Source organism: Thermobia domestica, chromosome 4 (genome assembly GCF_964235325.1).
Source record: "Thermobia domestica chromosome 4, izTheDome1.hap1.1, whole genome shotgun sequence".
Taxonomy (NCBI): Eukaryota; Metazoa; Arthropoda; class Insecta; order Zygentoma; family Lepismatidae; genus Thermobia; species Thermobia domestica.
The window spans coordinates 283,693,095-283,716,054 of NC_137457.1; the positions used below are offsets into that span (position 1 = coordinate 283,693,095).

The 22,960-nt window shown below is 38.1% G+C and overlaps 1 protein-coding gene across 2 annotated transcripts in view; it reads right to left on the bottom strand.

The window, feature by feature from the left end:
- The window catches only part of MED14 (mediator complex subunit 14), a 155,682-nt gene that overhangs the window by 80,619 nt on the left and 52,103 nt on the right, over positions 1-22,960 (bottom strand). For both annotated transcript variants that reach the window (XR_014131246.1, XM_081756032.1), the window contains exons 7-12: positions 20,151-20,287; positions 17,742-17,845; positions 11,682-11,799; positions 7,240-7,381; positions 5,869-6,073; positions 1,808-1,967 (exon numbers count right to left, since the gene is read on the bottom strand). Coding sequence is in view for 1 of the 2 variants with exons in the window: in XM_081756032.1 (XP_081612158.1) it covers positions 1,808-1,967; positions 5,869-6,073; positions 7,240-7,381; positions 11,682-11,799; positions 17,742-17,845; positions 20,151-20,287 (866 nt within the window). In the remaining variant the exon portion in view is untranslated. The remainder of the gene's footprint in view (positions 1-1,807; positions 1,968-5,868; positions 6,074-7,239; positions 7,382-11,681; positions 11,800-17,741; positions 17,846-20,150; positions 20,288-22,960) is intronic.

Here is a 22,960-nt window from a genome sequence, read left to right on the forward strand (position 1 = left end):
TTCGACATAATCTCCATATCGGTTGAAGCACTTGCATTATGGGGTGAGTTTGAATATTCCCTCCTGGTAAAAATCCTGTCTTGCGTGTTCAGCCACATTGTCAAGAAGTATTTCACCTCCTCGTCTGAAGCGAAGCAACGGCCTCCTAGATGTTTCTTCAAGTGCAGGAACCGGTGAAAGTCGCTTGGAGTGAGGTCTGGGCTGTAGGGAGAGTGGTCGAGATGTCCCAGTGAAACTGTGCTTGTCGGCGACTTTTCTCTACCAGCCGCAAACTTTCGACACCATTCTGCGACATGCTGACGAGACATTACAGTTTCTCCGTAAACCTTTACCAGATGCCGGTGAATTGCAGCCGCGGTTACATGTTTCGCCCACAGAAATCGAATAATTGAGTGGACTTCTTCGCGACACCAGTTTTCCAAACCAGTCTCCAAACTACAACTAGCGCCGCAAGATGGCAGGTGAATGAAACTCTGCACAGTTGCCAACTCCATGTATCAAAATTACCGCATACTCCTCATTCCCCTATAACAGACTAAACTCCAGGAATATCAGTCTTGTAACCTCAGTTTCTGATCCTCCCTCGAATAACCTACAAACCTAACATTTCTTCTTCTGTAGCATAAGAATTTGTTTTTCATCTTTCAAAGCTTGAAGTTTAAACACCTCCGAAAGCATCTTTATTTTTAGAAGGGTTTAGGAATTAGGAATTAGATTTCTGGGCTTTCAGCATCTACGGTCATGTTAGCCCGTCACGTATGAGGGATGACGTCCTTCGGCGAGTACACTATCCGAGGAAAGGGAAGGAAAAAACGATTAGGAAATCTTTAAGTTTTACGTCCCACGGTTATGCCGGTTAGGCTAAAGAAGACGGTGATGATGAGAGATAAGTGAAATGGTGGAATGAAGAAAGTGGGAGGAAACGGGAGAACCACGAGAAAACCCACGAGCACGGTGTTTGTCCACCACAAAGTCCACACGGCGCGAGCTGGAATCGAACCAGGGACCCCAAGCACCGGAGGTGAACGCTCTACCACTGAGCCACCGCGCTCCCAAGAAAGGATTAGGAAAGCAAAAGAAGCGACCTGGGACCTACATGTTAGGTACTATCCCGGAAATTTGCTTGGTGTGCATAAGGAAAACCGAGAAAAACTTCACTCAGGATGAATTACCTGAAAAAGCTTTTACACTTTTTTGACCGAGTGTTCCCACAGGGAATCGGACTCGGTACCGCTCGAACCAAAGTTCTTCATTGCTAAAGATAATTTTCTTTTTACAGCATTTTTAATCTTTTTGATCTGCGTTGTTTCTTTGAGGTGCTTTCATATCTTCTGTTAGCAGCTCTAATGATTGCTAACTTCGCTTGAGTAACACGAATTTTCTGAATACTTTCATGAAATGAAATGAAATGAAATCTTTAAGTTTAACGTACCACGATTATGCCGATTAGGCTAAAGGAGACGGTGATGGTGGGAGATGAGTGAAATGAAGAAAGTGGGAGGAAACGGGAGAACCCGAGAAAACCCACGAGCACGGTGTTTGTCCACCACAAAGTCCACAGGGCGCGAGCTGGGATCGAACCAGGGATCCCAAGCACCGGAGGTGAACGCTCTACCACTGAGCCACCCCCACCCCCTACTTTCATGAAATCTGATTGCATTTTCCTTGATTTGTCTGTAAGATATGGTCACTTCCTTGACTTTCGGCATATTGTGAAGCATTTCCTACAGTCTCAAGGCCAGTGTGAACCCTATATTTTCGACCCAGAAAATCTTTATCTTTTTAACAAGCTTCTACCAATACTTACCAAAATAACGTTCTGATGGCGATGCAACCTTATATACATTCGATGTCGTCCTATTTTGGTCATTGGATGATCAGCGTGATGCAGTAAGGGAAGTTTCTCATGAGGCGTTGCAGGCAAATGTTGCAATGTCTTTTCACATCGGCGCTGAGTTATCCAATACCTGTAATGCCAAAATTCTATATGTATTTTTCAGACTATACGAAATTATATGTGAATCTGCGAGTCAAAACAAAATAACCAACACAGGAAGTGTACATTAAAAGGGGACTTGCAGCTACGTATTCTCTGACCTATATTTTTCAATATTTAAAAGAAATAATGAAGAAGAAAAGGTGCTGTTTCAGCAGAAGGTGAGAAGGATTAAGTTTGGTGGTAATGATCAAGTTTCAAAGGACCTATCCGATTTGTCATAAGGACCAAACTCTGTCCAGTGATCAGGTCAAAAGTCACGTTGCGTGCTAAATCGAGTCTGGAGATTTCAAATCCAGATGTGAAATATTTCAAGGACGTAACCTCAGCGTGAGGCGCCCTGGGTAATTCGAAGAAGATGCATGTACTTTATCATTAATATTGATTTTGCTCAAACAACTTGACTTTTGACGTCGTATCCATATTTATCTTACGTGCTATATACATCTTTTTTAAGCTCTTCATTATATCTTTGCAATAACCTTTCAATTAGCCATCTCCCTCTTTGGGTTTTGAGATAAGTGAAGGAAATATTTATTTTTCATTGATTCCCCATTGACATTAATGTTTCGTGCTTCTTTTTTACTATGTTCCACCCATTTTAGGCCAATTTGCGTTTAGAATGTAGAATCTACATAGTCTCTTCTATATTTAAGCTGAATTTAGGCCATCTCTCCCAGTCTGTTCACATCTTTGCAACTGGATATGCCCTTCACACAAGAAAAAATATTTAATGACACCCACACGTATGATAGACATATTAACATATAATTTAGCCTTACCTTTCCGTAAAACCAAATTGTTACTCCTTGCATTTGTGACAAATCACCACTTCAGGAAAAGGTAGATTAGGGAAAAAACAGTTAAAAAGCATTGAAACAATAATACATCACTCTCAAATGAAAAATTTCAATCGTATCTTATCCTGTTTAAAAATCTCGTTTTATTTGGAAATCTTCAAATTCGATTAAGGTGTGGAATTGTATTTTTGCACATTCAAACACTTCAACTACCGAAGTGTTAAAGTGTTACTGTAACATGTAAAAAAGCTGATCCATTTCCTAAAGATATTTCACTCCACTACAATCGATATGATGGCGGCAGTATAAACCAATGCACAACATCGCAGTTTCTACTGTAGCAGTGCTCCACTCCTGCTTGTAGACTTTCTAGAGGCCAGTTACCGTCCGAACATGACGTGATGAAAGGCACTATTTGAGGCAAAAACACTAATCTATAGGACTAGTATCTGGACTTTTAGCTGGAATATTCTTGAATGGACAGCTACCTTGCGTCGGTAGAAAACCAGCGATGTTTCGGTCGTGTGATTTGAAGCTTTGTACTTGGTGCAATTCCACGCAATGAGTGTCGTCGCCATACAATAATGGTATCTTGCATGTGTAAATTGAGGATAGGATATGTTCTTGGTAAGAAGCGGCGCTGATTTTGACAATTTTTCGTTCTTACGAATCTTGTGCAACCCGCTGTAGCAAAGGCCAAAACCTTTCGAGAAACTTTCTGCATTTCACACGAAGTTAGAACGGTCTATAATCAATACCTCTGTAGGTGTTGGCCAGAACTTTTTCACTGTCACTTAGGAGTTACGTGATGATGATGATGGTGATCAAGTTTTCAATTCGCAGATGATCCATACTTTGTCTACTGTCACAACAAATTTCCAGTAGTCATTAACTAAGTGGCGCTCACAAAGACTTCTACTCTTGCTCTTTTGTTCCGCGATATGCCGTGGTGTTAACGCCACACGATGGCTTTGCGGACAATTTATAGCTTAGTTTGTGACGTATTGCACGATTCACGGTTGACTGGGTTACACGCAATCGTTTCTCATTAAGAGCAATCTCGTGGGAATATCATCACTGTACGCGTCTTCGGCGTGTGTGACACAGATTCAATTCCCGGCGGAGCTCATGTGGTAAAAATCCGAAGTTAAGCTGTAAATCAACGTCTCATATAGCCTTGCTGCTAAAAGAGACGATAAACTCTAATCCATTTATTATTTAGCTATAACACGTTGTGGTAATGGATTCTCACAGGCAATCATATCCCGGATCTTGTTTAGCACAGATCTAGTGAATTTCAGTCATGTTCTCTTTGGGTGCGGTTTCATTGGTATGTGGGTTTATGAAGGAAGCTATGGAGAGTAACATTTAATTATAACACTAACAGCGTCCCGTTCCAGCACAACGCCGTGCTTCCAATATTGTCGTACTACCCAGGAAGTACGAAAGTTTGCCTCAGAAACAGCCTTGATTTATCGTTCCCAAAAAGTTTTTTTTTTTTTTCCTTTTCTTTTCTTTCTTCGATATTTTGCCCCCTAAAACACCTTCACTCTGCTCTGCTTCACTCTGCTATAAAGAGACTGATACACGAGGCGTACAGTTCTGTTGCACTATGAAATCCGATTTGATAAGTGTCGCTGTCTGCAAGTTGTTCCATGGAAACGAACCAGCCTCTGTACAATTAAGTAATTCTTTCATATTCATAAATTTTCATATTCAAAAATATCGTGGCAACTGTTACATCCAATGCAGCATCGGTTTCACGGTTTACTTGGAATTCAAGTCCTGCTTTAGACACAGATGTGTTAAACATAGACTTCAAGTTTCAACATGCCAAATTACATGTATTCCCATCTGAAATAAGAGTCCCGTCTCCCACATCAAAAGCTAGAACGCTACTTCATATTTTAAAAATCTAACTATGTTGGTTATGAACTATGGAACCAGACGGTTTAATGCTGCATTCATGAAAGCATTCACTGACTGGATCTAATTTCTAATTGCATTTCTATTTCTGCTACATTGTGCCCAATCTTCCTAATTGTCTTTTTTCCAATTTGATTACATGACCTGTCTGCCTAAGCCTCCCATATTTAATGACCAATCCCAACAATGTTAGGGAAACTATAAATTAACCGTTCCTCGTTATAAAGTTCCCACCATACCCCATTCCCGTCGCTCTTGGATCCGAATATTTGCCTCAGAATTCTATTTTCAAATACTTTCAGTTTGCGTTCTGCCCTCAAATTAAAATCATGTTTCGCAATCATACAGCACAACAGGTATCATTATCACATTATCAATAAAGGTGAAATAAATGTTATTTAGAGCAGCCTCTTTACTATATATTTCCGCCGTCTGGAAGGTAAAGAAAAAATAGTGAACAGTGACAAGTGAGTGACCATTTGCATGTGTTCTTTTTTGACAGGAGACTTGTGCTCTACATTTTTAAATCTTTTTAACCATTTTTTATCTACCCATAATCCCCTCCATGTTTTGAATCTTCTTTGAACTAGATTTAAGCTGATTATGGAGGAAGGATCTTCCGAAAGCGCTACTTAATCTTAGATTTTTTTGTGGTGAGTACAAGCCTTTTGGTTACATTTCTTTCTAAGTATCATTATCATTTTGTATATATTACGGTTTCAATTCCTTAATTCGCGAAGATAAAACAATTTGGACTGAATAATAACACTTATTTCCTGTTTTCAGTCGACATTTATTTCTTCATATTATCTTAGACAATTTTCTTTCTTCATTTCATATGGCGTAAGTACTTCTGATTCAAAAATCAAGTAAGCTGTTAGCGCCTTTGGCGTGGGAGACCCGAGTTCGATTCCCGGCGGGAACTCATGTGGTTCGGAATCCACGTTATCAATAGGTCCACGTCTCATATAGCCTCGCTGCTGAAATGGACGCTAAACTACAAATCAACTCAAAAATCAAGGAACTGAATTCAAGAGTAACTGTTAAACAACTATCTTAAGATTGCGAAATGCATCTATTTAATTCAGAACAGATTATAAATAAATAAAATAAAACACTTTCTAGATGAAGATCTATAAAACGTACCTTAATTCTGAAATTAGTGATTCCAACTTGGCACGATCCGAATTCAACGCCTGCTGAATATCTGGCACAAGTGGTGCCTCATACTGTGGTACATGACATTGTAACATTCCTGTATGGGTATCGACAGTAACAAGAAGCTGTTCCGCTCGAAGACATGGCTGCAAAATGGACACGCTTAGGATAGCTGGAGATCCTTGAAGAGTGCCTGAAAAAAAAAAAAGTGTATGTATCAAGTTGTATATAAAGTTTTCATCAATTTAACTTTGATGGTAAAATATTTATCTCATTTTAACATTTCCCTGAGCAGTAGGATCTTAAATTAAACTTAAACCAGGTTAACTTAGACAAGCAATGGTATTATATAAGAATATATATATATATATATATATATATATATATATATATATATATATATATATATATTTAAATCGATATATTTTACAACGAAAATAACTCTTACTAAGTATTAAGAACACGAGAAAATCTGGCACAATTAGAATTAGTCACATTGATACTAACAAAAAAAAACAAAAAAAGAAGAAGAAGAAGAAGACGACAACATTGTTAGTAATCAGTTCCGTGTATATAAGGTACATTTTTAAATATTTTGTACAATTTTAATTCAAGTGATCCAAGTTTTCTTCCTGTACATAACAATATACTTTAGAGGTTGGGACACACTAGTATGTTTAAGAAGTCATTCAAGGATGTAAAGTAATTTTGGTAAGCATATGAAAAAGCATACACATAATATGAAAAACAGACTCGCAGTAAGGTGCAGGATCGCAAGCGGAAATTATCTTCTGGAATGATTAATACTGATGCTGAGATCTAATGATGGCGATACACTAAGAAGCTACATGTATTCACAGAAAATACGGTTCTAGAAATAAATACCGACTATAATAATTTATGTAACATTTTCCTACGTATTGTCTAAGAAAAGTTACTCAAGTCTATAATAAAAATCTTCCTCTAGTTCACAATGTACATCCATCTGCACAGTGGCAGCATGATCTCTCACAGTACTGAAATATTAACTGTACTGGCAAGCCAATGTACCGAAGCAAACTAATAAATCGTTCCTTCGCATTATCAGCGAGAATTATTGCTAAGTAAATTTGCTTGCTCCATCTAGATCACTGAAGAAATAAAATAAATCAAGAACACCCACAATCTAGCTGTGCCAAACAAATTGGAAGATTCCTGACCCAAGATGATAAGTATATTCAGTGTTACTGTGGAAAACAGTAACATTGAAGAAGAAAAAGAAGTAGTAGTATCTTTTATTTTATTTATTTTTTAACTTGAAGCAACGCTTTCATTTACAAAGAAAAATACGATTCGAAAAAAAAATCATTATGTACTTACATTCCACATCTTTCAGCATCTGTTGTAATTCTTGTTTTAATTCAGTTAACCTGCTTTTTGTTCTCACGTAAATGGTGTGCACTAAAAGTCGCTCCATGGACAGATGATCTGAACGAATTGCTCTATCAGCTATCTCGCTTTCCTAAAAAAAAAAGAAGAAAGAAAAACATTATCAAAATGCTTCGTCTCTGATTTTTTTTACGGTATAAATTTCAATGTGTTTAATTTTTTTTTAAAAAAAATAAAACCTATAAAATTAAAAACAATATCTCTCTGTATACATTTTCTGCTTCTCTCGCATAAAAACGATTTTAGTGAAATTCAGTGTCACGAAATTTCGAGTTGATAATTATTACATTACTTTCAACTTTCAGATGTTTCTAGATGTGAATTGCTTGTGGTTGTGTTACACATTTCCATCTTGTATTTGTTCATATATCAATCAAGGAGGTAACTGTTTAGGACATCTCAATAGTAAATACAACAGGACAATACGTTTTCTAAAGTCATTGTCAACGCCAGAAGGTGGAATAAAATTATCAGCTGAAGTTTTGAATAATATCGCTGAGCCTGTCGAAAACGCTCCGGTTAATAAATATTACAAAGTTTTATTTAATACTTACTCATGCATCAATTAATTCCCAAAAGTAAGTAAGTGATTTGCTATAAAGGGTTTTCCAAAATGGAATTCAAGATTTTGTATTCAAGTAAAAATATAAATATGTTAAACATTCTGACTTCTTTCTTTTAAATGGAAGTACCACCGATCATAGACTACAATTAAACGTGGAAGTTTATGTCAGTTAAATGTACATCACAGTTACACTGTTAGATATCGATACGAGCATTATAATTTTGTATGACATTTTTGTCTCCATCATTGAAATATTGGACGTGCTATGCTTACAAGAAGTATTTAAATGTTTAAATCATATGACCACAGAAAGTTGCACATTTTCCTGCGTAGATGTCTCTTAGATTCATTTTCTCTTGTGAAGGCACGTGAATCGAGGATCTGCCTTTAAATACGCTGTCAAATCCTTACAACACGATATTTTAATCTGATGCCAATGGATTAATCCCTCTTAAGGCACTCGAATTTATCTCTTAAATTTGCAATGTTCTCTGCTTTGTTGGCGTATACTTTTCAAATAGTCCAATGGAAAAAGTCTAACAATGCCAAGTCGACATATTTTCCTAGTCAATATACATCATTATTTCGTGAAATTACACGTCCAGGGAATTTTGTATCTAACAACACTACGTTCGCTCGCACGGGATGCCTAGTAGCACCAATTTCCAAGTTCTTGAGCATAAATATTAGAAATATCAATTCCATTAAGCTGAAGCCAGAAAAAGATCTGCAATCATGCATTCACCATCTCCGATGAAAAATAATTCCCCCAGTCAACAAATCACAACTAACCGTGTATATATATATATATATATATATATACGAGGGGGATCAACAGTTGGTAGGACTGGCCGCGCGCTTCTGCTATGTTTAGGCGGGAATGCTGAGAGTGGAGAGAGCGTGCTGTTAGATACTTCCCGCCATTTCGTCAGTACCGCTCATGATGTCGGAGCAACAGGTGCACCCCTCCACTGCACAACGCATAATTATAAAATTTCTTGCTCGTGAAGGAGTTACAGCAGCAGAAATTTGACAGAGATTGACTGCACAGTTCGGGGATCAAACATTGTCAAGGACGCGTGTGTATGCCTGGCATAAAAAAAAAAAAAAAAAAATCCAGGAAGGACGAAAACGTGTGGAAAATCAGCAACACGATCGCTGTCCTCAGACCAGCATTACGGATGAAAACATACGTGCGGTTAAAGGCATTATTGACGACGATCGACGAGTAACAGTATCAGAAATTGCAGAACAAGTCGGAATCGGCTATGGGAGCTGTCAAGCAATAATCAAAAACGACCTACAGTTCCGTAAAGTGTGTTCCAGATGGGTCCCTCACCTTTTGACCGAAAATCGGAAGTTGAGACGTTTGGAGGTCTGTCAGAGGCTTAAAGCAAGGTTTGCGGAAGAAGGTGATGCATCTTTGAGTCGGATCGTCACCTGCGACGAAACATGGGTTCACCACTACACTCCTGAATCCAAACAAGCCAGTAAGGAGTGGCGGAGGAAAGGAGAGGCAGCAAATTGGAAAATTGAAATCAAAGACTCGACTGTCAGCTGGCAAAGTGTTTTTTTTTTTTTTTTTTCTTATCGGCGAGGCATTTTGCTGATTGACTTTTTTACATGAGCGACGCACAATAAATGTTGAATACTACTGCGAGCTGTTGAACAAGGCGAGAGTTGCATATCGCCGCAAAAGACGAGATTAATCGATTCGACAGATCCTCCTCCTGCATGACAATGTGCAACCCCATACTGCAGCTAGAACTGTCTCGAAGCTACAAGAAATGCATTGAACTACATTTAAACATCATCCTTACAGCCCAGAATTATCGTCCTGTGATTTCCATTTGTTCGGACCGCTTAAAGAAGCTCTAGGAGGGCAACGATTTGAGATTACGAGAGTGTGGAAGAGTTTGTGCCCAACTGGCTGGTGACACGACCCTGTTCTTTTTATGATGAGTGCATCAAAATACTGCCCATACGCTAGGACAAATGCATTTCCAAAGGAGGAAACTATATGGAAAAATAAATTGTAAGTGTCTTGTGGTATTCAATAAATGAATTTAAATAAAAAAAATAAAAGCCCGTTTATATTTGATATATACAGATGGTGATCAGAAAAATGGAAACACCTGAACGAAATTGCAACTTACCAGATTAATATCGTGTCGGGCCACCTTTCGCCTTCAGAACAGCCTTGATGCGACGTGGCATGGAGGCATAGAGGTCGTGAATGGTAGCAAGGGGAATTTCACACCATTCCTCGTGCAGGGCATCGGCCAGTTCTGTGAGAGAGGATGGAGGTGGAAATCGTCGCCGGAGTCGTGTTTCCAAGACGGGCCACAGATGTTCAATTATGTTGAGATCTGGGGATTGGGCGGGCCAGGGGAGGTGTTGAACTTCATCCCGATGTTCCTCAAACCACGCTGCAAACAACGCCAGCTGTGTGAATGGGTGCATTATTATCCTGGAAGATGGCGTCATTGTCCGGGAACAACATCCGGACCATAGGATGCAAGTGGTCTCCTAAAATTGCGACATAATCGTTGGCAGTGATTCGTCCGCTAAGTCTGACCACAGGACCCAATGAAAACCATGATATGGCGGCCCACAGCATTACCGAGCCGCCGCCATGTTTCACAGTTGGGCGGAGACACTGCAGATCATAAGCTTCTTTGGATGTTCTCCACACATAAACACGGCCCGTGGTTGGAAATAGGGTGAAGGATGACTCATCCGACCATATCACACGTTTCCAGTCCTCAACGGTCCAAGTTGCATGGTCGCGGCACCATTTGCGGCGTGCGAAAGCGTTATAGTCTCTGATGAGCGGTTTGGCCCGTGCAATACGACCCCGTAAGTTCATGTCATGTAATTCGCGGCGGACTGTGATTGTCGAAACAGGGTGGGGGAGGTGCTGATTGAGTTCCTCCGTCACTTGCTCCGCAGTGGCACGACGGTTCTGCGTGACAATGCGCTTTAATACCCGGCGTGACCTGTCACTCATGATTTTCTTCCACTCACTGTTCTGCTTCCCCGATGTGGTTCGACACTGTCCCACGCGACACATCTAACACAGTAGCCACTGCCGTCACACTCACTCCACATAACCGCGCACCAACAATTTGCCCTATTTGAAAATCTGAGAGGTCTCCCATTTTACACTACCTCCGTCTGCTGCAGCCACTGGACACTGCTGTTCCACTGCGCCTGACGTAGTATGGAGACCGACCTAACACACCACCACCAGCGGTCCGGCGCTGCGGGCGCCACGACACCACTGCCAACCCATACATCTGACGTGTTGCCAACTACAGGTGTTTCCATTTTTCTGATCACCATCTGTATATATTTCTCGTTATCCATTACCGTTAATATTTTATGACAATTCATCCTGAAACTGGGAATGGTATACTTCTACCATTTTCATTTTTCAAATAGAGGGTTAACGGTGAAGATTGAACATCTCGGGACACTGAATCGATATGAGAAAACCATTTCCTACTGTTTGTTACCACTTCTGCTGTATAATGATCAACGTTGAAACTGAAAATGGTAGATCTAACGGTCTGATTAGAAGATTAGGGGTAAAGATGAAACCTATTGACTTGGGGACGATTAGTTAATTAAAAAAAAAAAAAAAAAAAAAAAAAAAAAAAAAAAAAAAAAAAAATAAATATTCAACTGCACTAGAGTGCGTGAGATAGTTTTATTATACTACAAGCACAAAATATACATTATTTACTTATGCATTTATTTCTTTGTTTATTCCACTTCACTTTAAATGAAAAGCAATCGCAATTACCTTGTTCCCAAGTGTTGGTACATGTACCACAGCCAGAGGTCGCGCTGAATCATGTGGATCAACTTGGACCGTTAAGCGAAATCCTAATTCTGAACGAGGATCTTTCGACGTCAGCTCCCTGCAAACAAATGAAAAAAAAAAAAAAAAGTAAGGCATGTGATTAAATTACGGTAAATTTGGTTTATAATAAAATTTACTGTACTGTCAACATCTAAGTATCCTCAGCAAAATCCATGGAAGCTATTTATTTCAGCGTTTTATCTTGTACATAATGGCAGATTTTTCATGAATCTAAACAAGAGAACTGAAGGACGTTGAATACATTAACATATTATTATTATTAGTTCTTCGTAGACTTGATTATATTTTGTCAGAAAGGCAGGTATAACTAAATTTACAACAGAATAATAAACGAACGAAGATCAATACAACTTTCTTTTCTTAGTTATCTTCCTAACGAAGTGCAGAAGGATCGCATCAAATATATTAAACTGATTTCTACATAGTAAGTCAACGGCTATACAAAATGTGGCAAAACTTAAAAAATAAATAAATAAAATCAGAACCCATTCCTAGTTGGTTCATAGTTTTAAAAAAAGCTCATAGTTAAAGAAAACACCACCAACTTAAATAATACAAAGCATCCCTATTTTCTGAAAAGGGGAGTTAATTCAAATGCATAAAGTGGATAATAGCACTCTACTACGGTAGTCTTATGTATTATAATTCAGAGGTTTAACCAAAAAAAAAAAAAACAATAACGTTATCACTCGGGAACTTTAAAAAGATTAAATGAATGGGGGAAAAAGAGCGAGAGAGAGAGAGAACTAAGCCTTTAGTTGTCACAAAGTACGAAAATCATTTGTCCATTACCTAACGCAGATTCTCAAAAAATCGTCCGGCCCTCTTGAATATCTGCACCTTCATGAAAGAAGGGGGGAGAGACATTCTGACTGCGTAGCTGTGTACTGCATCTGGAAATTATGTTTACATCCGTACTGTCTGGTTTGCTTAATAAAATTACCTATCATTCATGCTATATTTACTTGAAATTGTACTTATCAATGTTACGTTTGGGATTTATAATTTTTATTTAAAAACATTTATTTCCGTTTCCGTCATTGTTTGTCATTTGTGCAGAATCCTGATTTTATTAATTTTTGTTGTTTGTTGAAGTTTAGCATGTTCTTTTTTAGCACCAAGATTACATGAGGCGTGGGGTCTCATTTATTCGAAACACCGCAAGAGTTCACAAATTTCAAGTCTCTCTCACTGAGAATCGAACCCGGGATTACGTGTAACAAAGGTGACTTTATTAATGTCCTGCATGTATACATGTATGTATTGACTATATATCAAATTGTCATCTCAATGTAACATGCACATCATTCGGAAATGGCTTAACAGGTAACCGAAATAAAAATTCTTGTATCGGCATTTGTCGAAGGAATTCGAACTACGGAACTAACCACTTTTATATCATAACCAATTCCTCTCCAGGTGCGAATTCAATTATATAAAAAGAGTGAAAAATGCCCAGATTTGATCTGAGTGTCCGGCTTACCGTGTTGATGCGTTAGTCAATACGCTACCCAGACAGCTCCTCAAACAGTCAGCTGTTCAGCGAAGAAACAGTTGAGTTGAGTTGATTTTGAGTTTTACGTCCCGTTCAGCAGCGAGGCTATATGAGACGTGGACCTACTGATTAATGTGGAATCCGAACCACATGAGCTCCCGCCGGGAATCGAACCCGGGCCTCCCACGCCAAAGGCAGCGAAGAAACAGGTTACCGAAATACTTAACATATCGGTATGGTACAGTCGATACCCGAGTTTAAATTTCATTCCTGTTGTGCATTATTCATTTTTTTTACTTCATTGTATATCAAGTTCAAACTGGTTTCAATTTGTACTTATGCAGCATAGGTTTCAGGTTATGTAATACGCTTTCTTTCTTCATTCAATACACATGAGCATTCTACTAGACAGCAGTTGTTTTCCGTGCTTGTAAAACTTACAAGACTTCCCCTTTTTGCATGTGAAATGACATTCTGTACCATGAACATGATGAAGTCTATCACAGGTTCATAAGTCCTTAGATCGACCCATAGCATCATAAGTATAAGTAAATATCCCACTGTTAATCTTCCCCATCCACAAAGGATGAAGTTAAAATCTTAAAATCAATTAAAATTAACGAGTAATAATTAATTAATATTTTACTTATATCCGTACTGAATAATCGAGAAAATTATGATTTTTTAAAAGTTTTGGTTTGTTCAGCTTTAGCGGAGCATCGAGGCTATACGAAACGAAGTTTAAAGTGAAATCTGACCCATCGTAATGCGTCTAAATGCTTTTCCACAGAGAATCGAACCCGGAGGCCCTGGTATCAAAGGCGCATGTGCTAGCCATTAGAATAGCGAGGATAACTAGACTTGGGTATGTATCAGGCTGATATTACTTTATTTATTTTACTATATTTGTTTGTATTTAACGAACTGCACATACACATGCTACGTCATTTACACTGGAATCATTAAAAACCAAAATGAGATAGGACCTGAAAAAAATTAGGACAAGGCCCTATATTTAAATATATCATCTGCAATTCGTCTGGCGGAATAAAGGTAAAGCCCTAAAAAATTATGTAACACTTACAGCCATCGGATGCGGACCTAAGACTGTGAAGCAATTCTACTTATCACTAGTCTATTCCCGCTCGATAAAGACAAGTCCATTTCTGTTTTCCATGAAAATGCATTATACGAAGGTCGTCGAAAAAGTAAATAACGATTAGGTATATCTCAACGAAAACCAACATATCAAAACTAAACCTAGCGTTACTTTCTACATAATCGCCACTGTTATTAGGCCTCTTATCATAACGAGGTCAGAGTTTTGCAATGTCGATGTTATACTCATCTGCTGCCAATGATTGAAGTCATGAGCTTACTGCTTCTTCAAGTGTCTCATCACTTTGTAATTATGTTTCTTCAAGAAACTCCTTCATTCTTCAGAAAAGGTGTAAGTCACTAGACGCTAAGTCGGGACTGTAACGGGGATGACCCAAAACGTCCCACCTGATTCCTTGTGGTTCTTGTGTTGTTGCAACTGCACGAGGCCAAGCATTGTTATGAATCAACACACTTCCTGCTGACAATATTCAATGTCTCTTGGTTTGCATAGCGCACCGTAAACATTGAAAAGTCTCACGGTAGGATGTTGCGATTATTCTCTCCCCTCTTGCTGTCAATTCCACTAGGAGTAAAAGTCTTTGCGATCCCAAAAGACCGTTGCCACCACTTTCTTGCCAATGAAGTTTGGCCTTATTTTTGTTTCTAAAGGGGAATTGAAATGATGCCACTTCGTGGACTGGCGATTAGATTCAAGCGTTTCATACGAAACCAATGTCTCATCTCCTGTAACAATGCAACCGAGAAATACGTCAGCATCTGTCTCGTATCGGCTAAGGAAATTCAATGCTACTCCCATTTGTTTCGTCATGTGGATTTCTGTCAACTGTTTGGGATCCACATTTTTCTTTTTATTGTAGCATAGATGAACTATGATTGCTTCATATAGAAGAGGTCTTGAAATTTCTAGGAAGGCTTCGTGTAAATAGTCCAAGATAAAGCGCCTGTTCCCCTGAAGCATCTGTTCCACTTTTTTCTTTCAAATCGTTCGTAAGTGACGGCCGTCACGCACGTTTGTTCTTCCCTCGCTGAACATAATACACCATTTCTAAGCGAAGACTCATTCATTGAATTTTCACCATACACTTGTTTTTGCCTGTAAATTACTATAGGCCAACATTTTGCGCATTCAAAGAACGAGTAACACTGGATTTCATACTTAGCAGGATTCTCTACTACAGCCGTCCGCTGCGCACGCGACTGCGAGTGAAACGAACGTGACCGCACAAGAATAACACTCAGCTCAGAAGGCAGAGAGCGGCAAGGGCGTCGATTTCTCTGTAAATTTGGCGGGGCGCATTCAGATGAAGAAGGTATATATATGAAGATTTTAAGACAAATTACACTCACATTATGCCAAATATTGTACTCATAAATACAATAGGGGGCCCACATGAGCTTTGGGGGGTCCTGGTCCCCCAGGATCGGCGCCCTTGGAGAGCGGACTTAATGCCAAATATTGTACTCATAAATACAATAGGGGGCCCACATGAGCTTTGGGGGGCTGGACCCCCCCAGGATCGGTGCCCTTGGAGAGCGGAGTTACACATCAAGACGCAGTCACCATGGTGAGAGGTCTGCGCACGGAGTAGGACCAACTGTTTTTTTACTTTCTGCCAGTAACTTCATAGCTTCAGTCATTGGCAGCAGGTAAGTACAACATAGGCATTGAAAAACATGTCACGTTGTGATAAGTGCCTCAAGAACAATGGCGATTATGTAGAAATGTAGTGTACGCAGTGTATCATTCGTTTTTATTGAGATATACCCAATCGCAATTTACTTTCTGAACGGCTTTCGTAAAACACGCGAGTTTCGTTTCATATTCTGAAACAACAAGGGGTCCATGGTGGCTCAATGGTAGAGTGCTGACCTCTTTGTGAAGAATTCTTGGTTTCATTCATGGCCACGCGAGTTCGTGTCCGTATTCACAGATTTTCTTAGTTTTTACGTTTCTCCCACAGTCATATTCTACCTTTTTTTTATATATAATCATTCACTTTCACTAAATATCTTTCTACTCTAGCCCAAAGGGCATAAACGTGAAACGCAAAACTGACATAAATAAATAAATAAATAAATAAATAGGTGAAACAACAGCAGACTTCCATACTATGGGGATTGAATACTGTAACCAGAAGTAGTGCATCTATAAAGTGTGATTTAAAAAAGTACGGTGAATGTAGTTGCACAGTGCCATCTATCGATGTTGTATCCATTTCAACGAATAAGCCCGGGAGCCTAAACCTTTGATAAAGCCAGTGTCGAGTTTGAACGAGTTGTGACATGTTAGCTGGCTTCCAGTGGAAGAAGAGTGAGGACGTGTTAAAATTATCTGTCGCGCGCAAACATTAAGTTTTGTTCTAAGCTACAAGAAAGTGCCGAAGAAGCTCACGAAATGTCGAAATCAGTGTATGGCAATGAAGGGGTGGCACTGAAGACTGTTTACAAGTGGTATGAGCGATTCAAAAGCGGCATGGAGTCTGTTGAAAACGAGTGAAAACCGAGATGTCCTTCGATGTCACACACAGATGAAAACGAGCACTATTTGAAAGCTTCTCCAGAAGTTCGTACTTTACTCTTGCTTAGGCCTCATCAAACTGTATCAAGCCGAACATATCATATAGTTAGTTCCAGATATATATTTATTGTTGATTGCTTCCATATTTCCTATCATTTAGCATGTCAATAATACATCAACTAATTCACACATACATATTACCTACTTTGAGATATCCCTTCCAAACCCATAAAATAACATAATATTATCCGAATTAACAAACTATCTTGCTACACATACAATTTAACTGCACTTATTTGCACACACTATCTCCTAACAACGCATAATCAACATAAAGGTAAGTGCCATTATTCCGTAACACAACGATTCCATATCTCAACAGCCTCATTCCATGCACGACTCATTCCCAATAACCATACACCACCTCAAAGGCATGACTCCACAAGTTACTTGTAGCCCTTATCTTCACGGGCTATCGCCGTGTCTGGAGCCTAGTTTTTGTTATAGTTTGAATAAAGAGGTTAAAAAGAAGTGGAATCTATTCTTGAGACACTAAAATCCATATACAGAAACGTTTTTCACCACCTCTTATTAACATTACTCTAATACTTGTGGACACACGGACGGACATAGTCGTTCTATAGGACTTATGTATAGCACTTTTTATTATTATTATTATTATTATTATTATTATTATTATTATTATTAACGAAAAGGACCTATGTAATACCAGTCTAAGAGGAATCTAAACAGCTACCAATTTTCTATATCAAAATTTATATTATTCTGCACTTTTATAGCCTTAACTATCGTCATTTAAAACTTCCACGGACGGGTTACTTACCTCCAATAAGATATAGTTAAGCACTTGCCAGGTGTATACTCATCAACATGAATATGATCACCTAAACGATCCCTGCAAAGTCGAATCGTCTGGGAGTACAGCACCTAAAACGATGACGAAATGAATGATAGAATAAGAGAACATTTTTATAGTACATATTGTATATTCCACTATAGTGCAAATTAATTTTAAAACCTTAACAGCAATAAAAAAAATTAAAATGCACTTTCCTTTACAATTTTTGTAAGTTAATTTGAATTCACAAAGTCTTTCGGATTGATCATTTTTGCTGGGAGAGTTAAAATCAGGTAAGAGGATAAGTCAAAAATTATCCGCAATTTTGACATAATTCTTCTTACATTGTTCATATTGACATCTGTCCTCATTTATTTTATTGTTATTCTGTTGTGTTCATGCTGTGAAAGTTCGATGCTAATTCCTCCATTTGTCTTCCTTTTGTTACAGATAGATCATGGCCACTCCATCAGAGGTTTGCATCAAAGAACAACGAGCAGTGATCCGGTTTTTGTCGTCGGAAAGTATATCAGAGGCTGCAACCCATCAAAGACTTTCGGCACAATAAGGGAACAGTACCTCGCTCCAACGGAGTGTCTATGAATGCATTGAAAAATTCATAGATGGCCGCGCAAGTGTTACGCACGAGGAAGGAGCCGGACGACCATCTACGGCCACAAATGATGACAACATTACGCGTGCACGTGACATGGTTCTGTTAGACAGACGAGTGACTATTGATGAAGTGGCATATCGTCTGGACATTAGTCATGGACCAAGAAGTAAAGGACGTGGTACATCGAAAACCTTTTCTCAGAGCATCAGGAAGCTTGTCCAATGCTGGACAAAGTGCGTTGAAATGCAAGGGGACTATATATTGAAAAATGATATTACGATGAGTTTCCTATTCGTATTGCCCCCCCCCCCCAAAAAAAAAAAAGGTTATAGTTACATTGCAAATAATTTTTGACTTATCCTCGTATAAACGTAAAAGCGAAAACTTTCCAGACTGATGAAGGAATTCGCTTGACAAAAAGGAAAAACTCTTTACAACTCTAGAGAATTTTTCAGATGCGTCCAAATGAGTAAGCCAGTTAAAACAATTAATGATGAGTTCCAACTGCTTTTGCACTTTATATTGAAACTTTCTTTGATATTGAACCAAAATTTATTTAGATTACCTTAATATATACTTAATATTGGAAGTATAGTTTCAATGTTAAAGAAACCAAGCTTCAGACGTGTTTCTCTTGAATTCTACAGAAGTATAATGTTGCATATGTTCTGTTTATTTGTAAAGAAGTAAACTCACCGACTCGCTTATTACCATGTTTCCAAAATAGTTAGATATAAGATATCTTATCTTTTGATCTGCATGTTTGACATCTGTGCCCGTACTACAATGGTCACCATATTAGCTTGAGAAAACCTAAAACTGTGCCTTGAAATGTATTATGTAACAAGCGAAAACTTCGAACAGTGTTTTCTTAACTATTATCAGCCAGCCACGTAAAATACAGGTTGGTGTTCATGAAAAAATTTACATCTACAACTTGAAATTAAATTAAACTAGGAATGCAATGGATGTACCCGATTGCAATGAAATGAGCTGAGCGAGCTTAAACTACGTAATCATTCCTGGCCATTATGCAATAATAAATGCCATTTTTAATTGTTGACAAAAAAATCGCGTGAAAACTTTTTCCCCATGTTAAGTCTATGCAAGCGTTTTTCGGTGATTATTCCTCGATGGTACATCGGATTTTTGATTTCGACCTATGTTGTCACTCAGCACGACATACTCTATCAGCGTGCTAAGTTTGGTTGAGATCGGCCAAACGGTCTAGGAGGAGTTCGCGGACAACCAAACGGCTAACCCGAGTATAAGAGCTTCGCTTCGCTCAGCTCAATTAAATTTTAGTTTTATGTCCTACGGTTATACCCTTTAGGCTAAACGAGACGGATGATTAATGAGTGTACAATTATGGAATACTTGGCGGAATGAGAATATGGTTAAAAAAAATAAAAAGAAAAAGAAAAGAAAGAAGTACCCCGAGAAAACTCACGGACATTTGCTGTTCACTACAAATTCGAGTGGTCAGGGATCTAACCAGTGACCTCTCGCACCAGAAGTGAGCGCTATACCACTAAGCCAACCTGAACTCCTACTGAAATTAAAAGTTGTAATATTCAGAATGAGATATTCAACGAGATATGGATCCGCAGAACGTTAGTTTTCTGAAAAGATCTGTTCTAAAGCGGTGCCTTTGAGGTATGTTCTTTTTGAACGAAAATTTTCCTGATATTTCCTAACTATCCACCAAGAAGAAAGTAAACTCAGTCACCTGATTTTATATTCTAATTCTCTTGAACAGTTTGTATCTAATAACTCACCTCGAGTTGCAGCGACTGACAAAAGAAATGAAGGCAATTATAAACCTCATTCAGTGGTTGAGGGTTGTCCACGAGACGTGACTGAATCAGCTGATGAATGTAATGCACTTGCAAAGAGTGTACTAACGCCTTCCCATCTGCAATGAAAAACCAAGTCTTTTTAATACTCATATTAATTCGAATGATATCAAGACACTTTGTACATACAAGCTATGTTATTCGTGTTTTAACTTAAACACAGAAACTACGTAACATATTTACAATGAAATTCGAAGGCGAAAATATGCGGCACTGTTATAAAGTACAATCAGAATCTCCGGCTTGCCTTGCTCGTGCGTTATTTCTTGAGCGAACTGAGTTTGCTTTGCTTTCATAAGGCTATGGTGGGCTGATACAATACTACGCTATCCAGTCCATCCACAGCCCAGCTACATACGTTCATACTTAAGATCGGTTTCCTATCATTGCACTACATAAATGTTCATAAATACATTTTTTCTGTTGTCTAAGCACAACAGACACTTGTGGTATGATTTAATGTAAGTTAGCTAAACAAAGACCTCAAGAGTGAAGATGTGTGGCTGGTCTGGGTAGCGTAGTGCTTTATCCACCACGATAAACCGGAAAACCGGGATCGATCTTCGGCTTCTTGCAAATTTTCGTGCTTCTAAGTTTATTGATGTTTACTATGGTAATATTATATATGAACTCGCCAGTTTCCTCTATTTCTTTACATGTATACGTAATTAATACCTTTTATTTATTAAATTCCAACAATGTAAACATAATGGTCAATGTAAAAAATTGAATGGAAATATAACATATAATTTAAAACCATTAAATCTTGCAATTTTATCCAAAAACTATAATTTCGCAAATAACTAACTAACTCTATAACCTATGGAACCCGGAGGTTCAATGCCGCATTTACAAAAGCTCTCCACTGACTTCTGTCTTTAGCCAACTGAATCCAGTTTCTATTTTGTATTCCAATTTCTGCGAGATCCATCTTGATATTATCCTTCCATATGCAATTATATCTTCCAAATGGTGTTTTTCTGATTGGGCTTCCTGTTAAAATTTTTAAAGCGTTCCTTTTTTCTCTTCTGTCTACAAGGTTTGCCCACCTGATCCTACTTGATTTAATGACCCTAATAATGTTTGGTAAATGGTATAAATTATGAAGTTCCTCGTTATGAAGTTTCCGCCATTCCCCATTCCCGTCCCTCTTGGGTCCGAATATTCGCCTCAGGTTTTTATTTCTAAATACTTTTAGTTACGTTGTTTTTCCTCAGAATAAGTAACCACACAGCATAACACACATAAGCATCGTTTTATGTATTTTAAGCCTCAAATTCTTCGACAGAATTCGCGAAAACAAGAGAGTTTGGACTGAATTACAACACAAATTTCCTGCTTTCAGTCGACATTAAATTCTTCATGGATATCATTTTGGTCTATTAATGTTGATTCTGGATATATATGAGTGTCCACTTTGTCGAAAGTACTATCATACTTCCAATTTTTTTAACGTATCCATAATTTGCAGTATTACGGTCACGGCGAGTTTCCATATATTTAGTTTTCTGTGCATTTACTTCTAAACCTTTGTCCTTCAAGTTGAATAAAACCTATGCATTTCCTTCTATTGTCCTCATATCACAGTTTATCCTACTGACATCATGATATAATTTCGCAACCGAACAAATTAATTAATTAATACTTTTGCTAATAGTGATGGGTGATTAATGACGTCACATAATACACAGTATTATGTTGTATCTACTTAACCTACTTCTAATAAAATTACTAAAACACAGTGCTCTAATACAGAGGTTATTAGTACTCAGTTTTCAAAAAATTAAGAACCCTTGAAGATGAGAACTGAGAGCGAACTAGCATCTATCTGCAATCTTCCACCCTAATCTCACATGCTAAGCGTTTGCATTAGGATAATTTCTATTTACTTACGGACGTCTCTTTGATACAAAAGAATTATAATGTTCTAAAATACAGAGTTTGAAAAGGAATCATCCGATTTAAGATATAAATAATATTCACAGTATAAAACATACTTAGATTAATTTTATATTAGAAAGCTAATCACGAAGTTTTGTTTTAAATACCAAATCATAGGTCCTCAATACGGCCCTTTGGGATGCATGACATAGTCAAATTTGTCTCAAACTTTTGCGATCATTTCTGGATCCATTGTTTACACAGCTGGATTTCTCTTTACACAAACAACCCGTTTCTTGGAGTTATTAATACCATCGCCTAATGCTCTCAGTGGTAGGGAGCATTAACACCTGGGTATTGTTGACAGAATTCACGCTGAACACTTCTTATGAACTCATACTTCGCAAAGCGTAGAATGCAAAATAGTTTCTGCTGCGCAGTCACCATCCTCACAAATACTGAAGTAACCGGGGAAGGAACTGCGCCACAGCAACCTACCAACAACTGCGTGAAACCTGAGAACTCCGTCTTTCCGACGGTCCATCGTTGGTTCAAAACATTAAAAGCTGCATAATTACGATTGTTTTAAATTGGATGATTTTTTAAAACACACTGTAAATCAACCTAAAAAGCCTACTACATCTACTTAAAGCCTATTACATCAATAGGATTTGAAATCCAAACATGCAAAATTATATTTATTTACGCAATTCGAATCAAGTCAATAGATATAATTATCTCACAATATCTAAATGTAAATGATAACTAAACAGATAATAAAGAACTCATTTTCAACTGATAAAGGAATAGCAAATTAACTTTTGAGACGAGCGTGGTATATAAATACATCG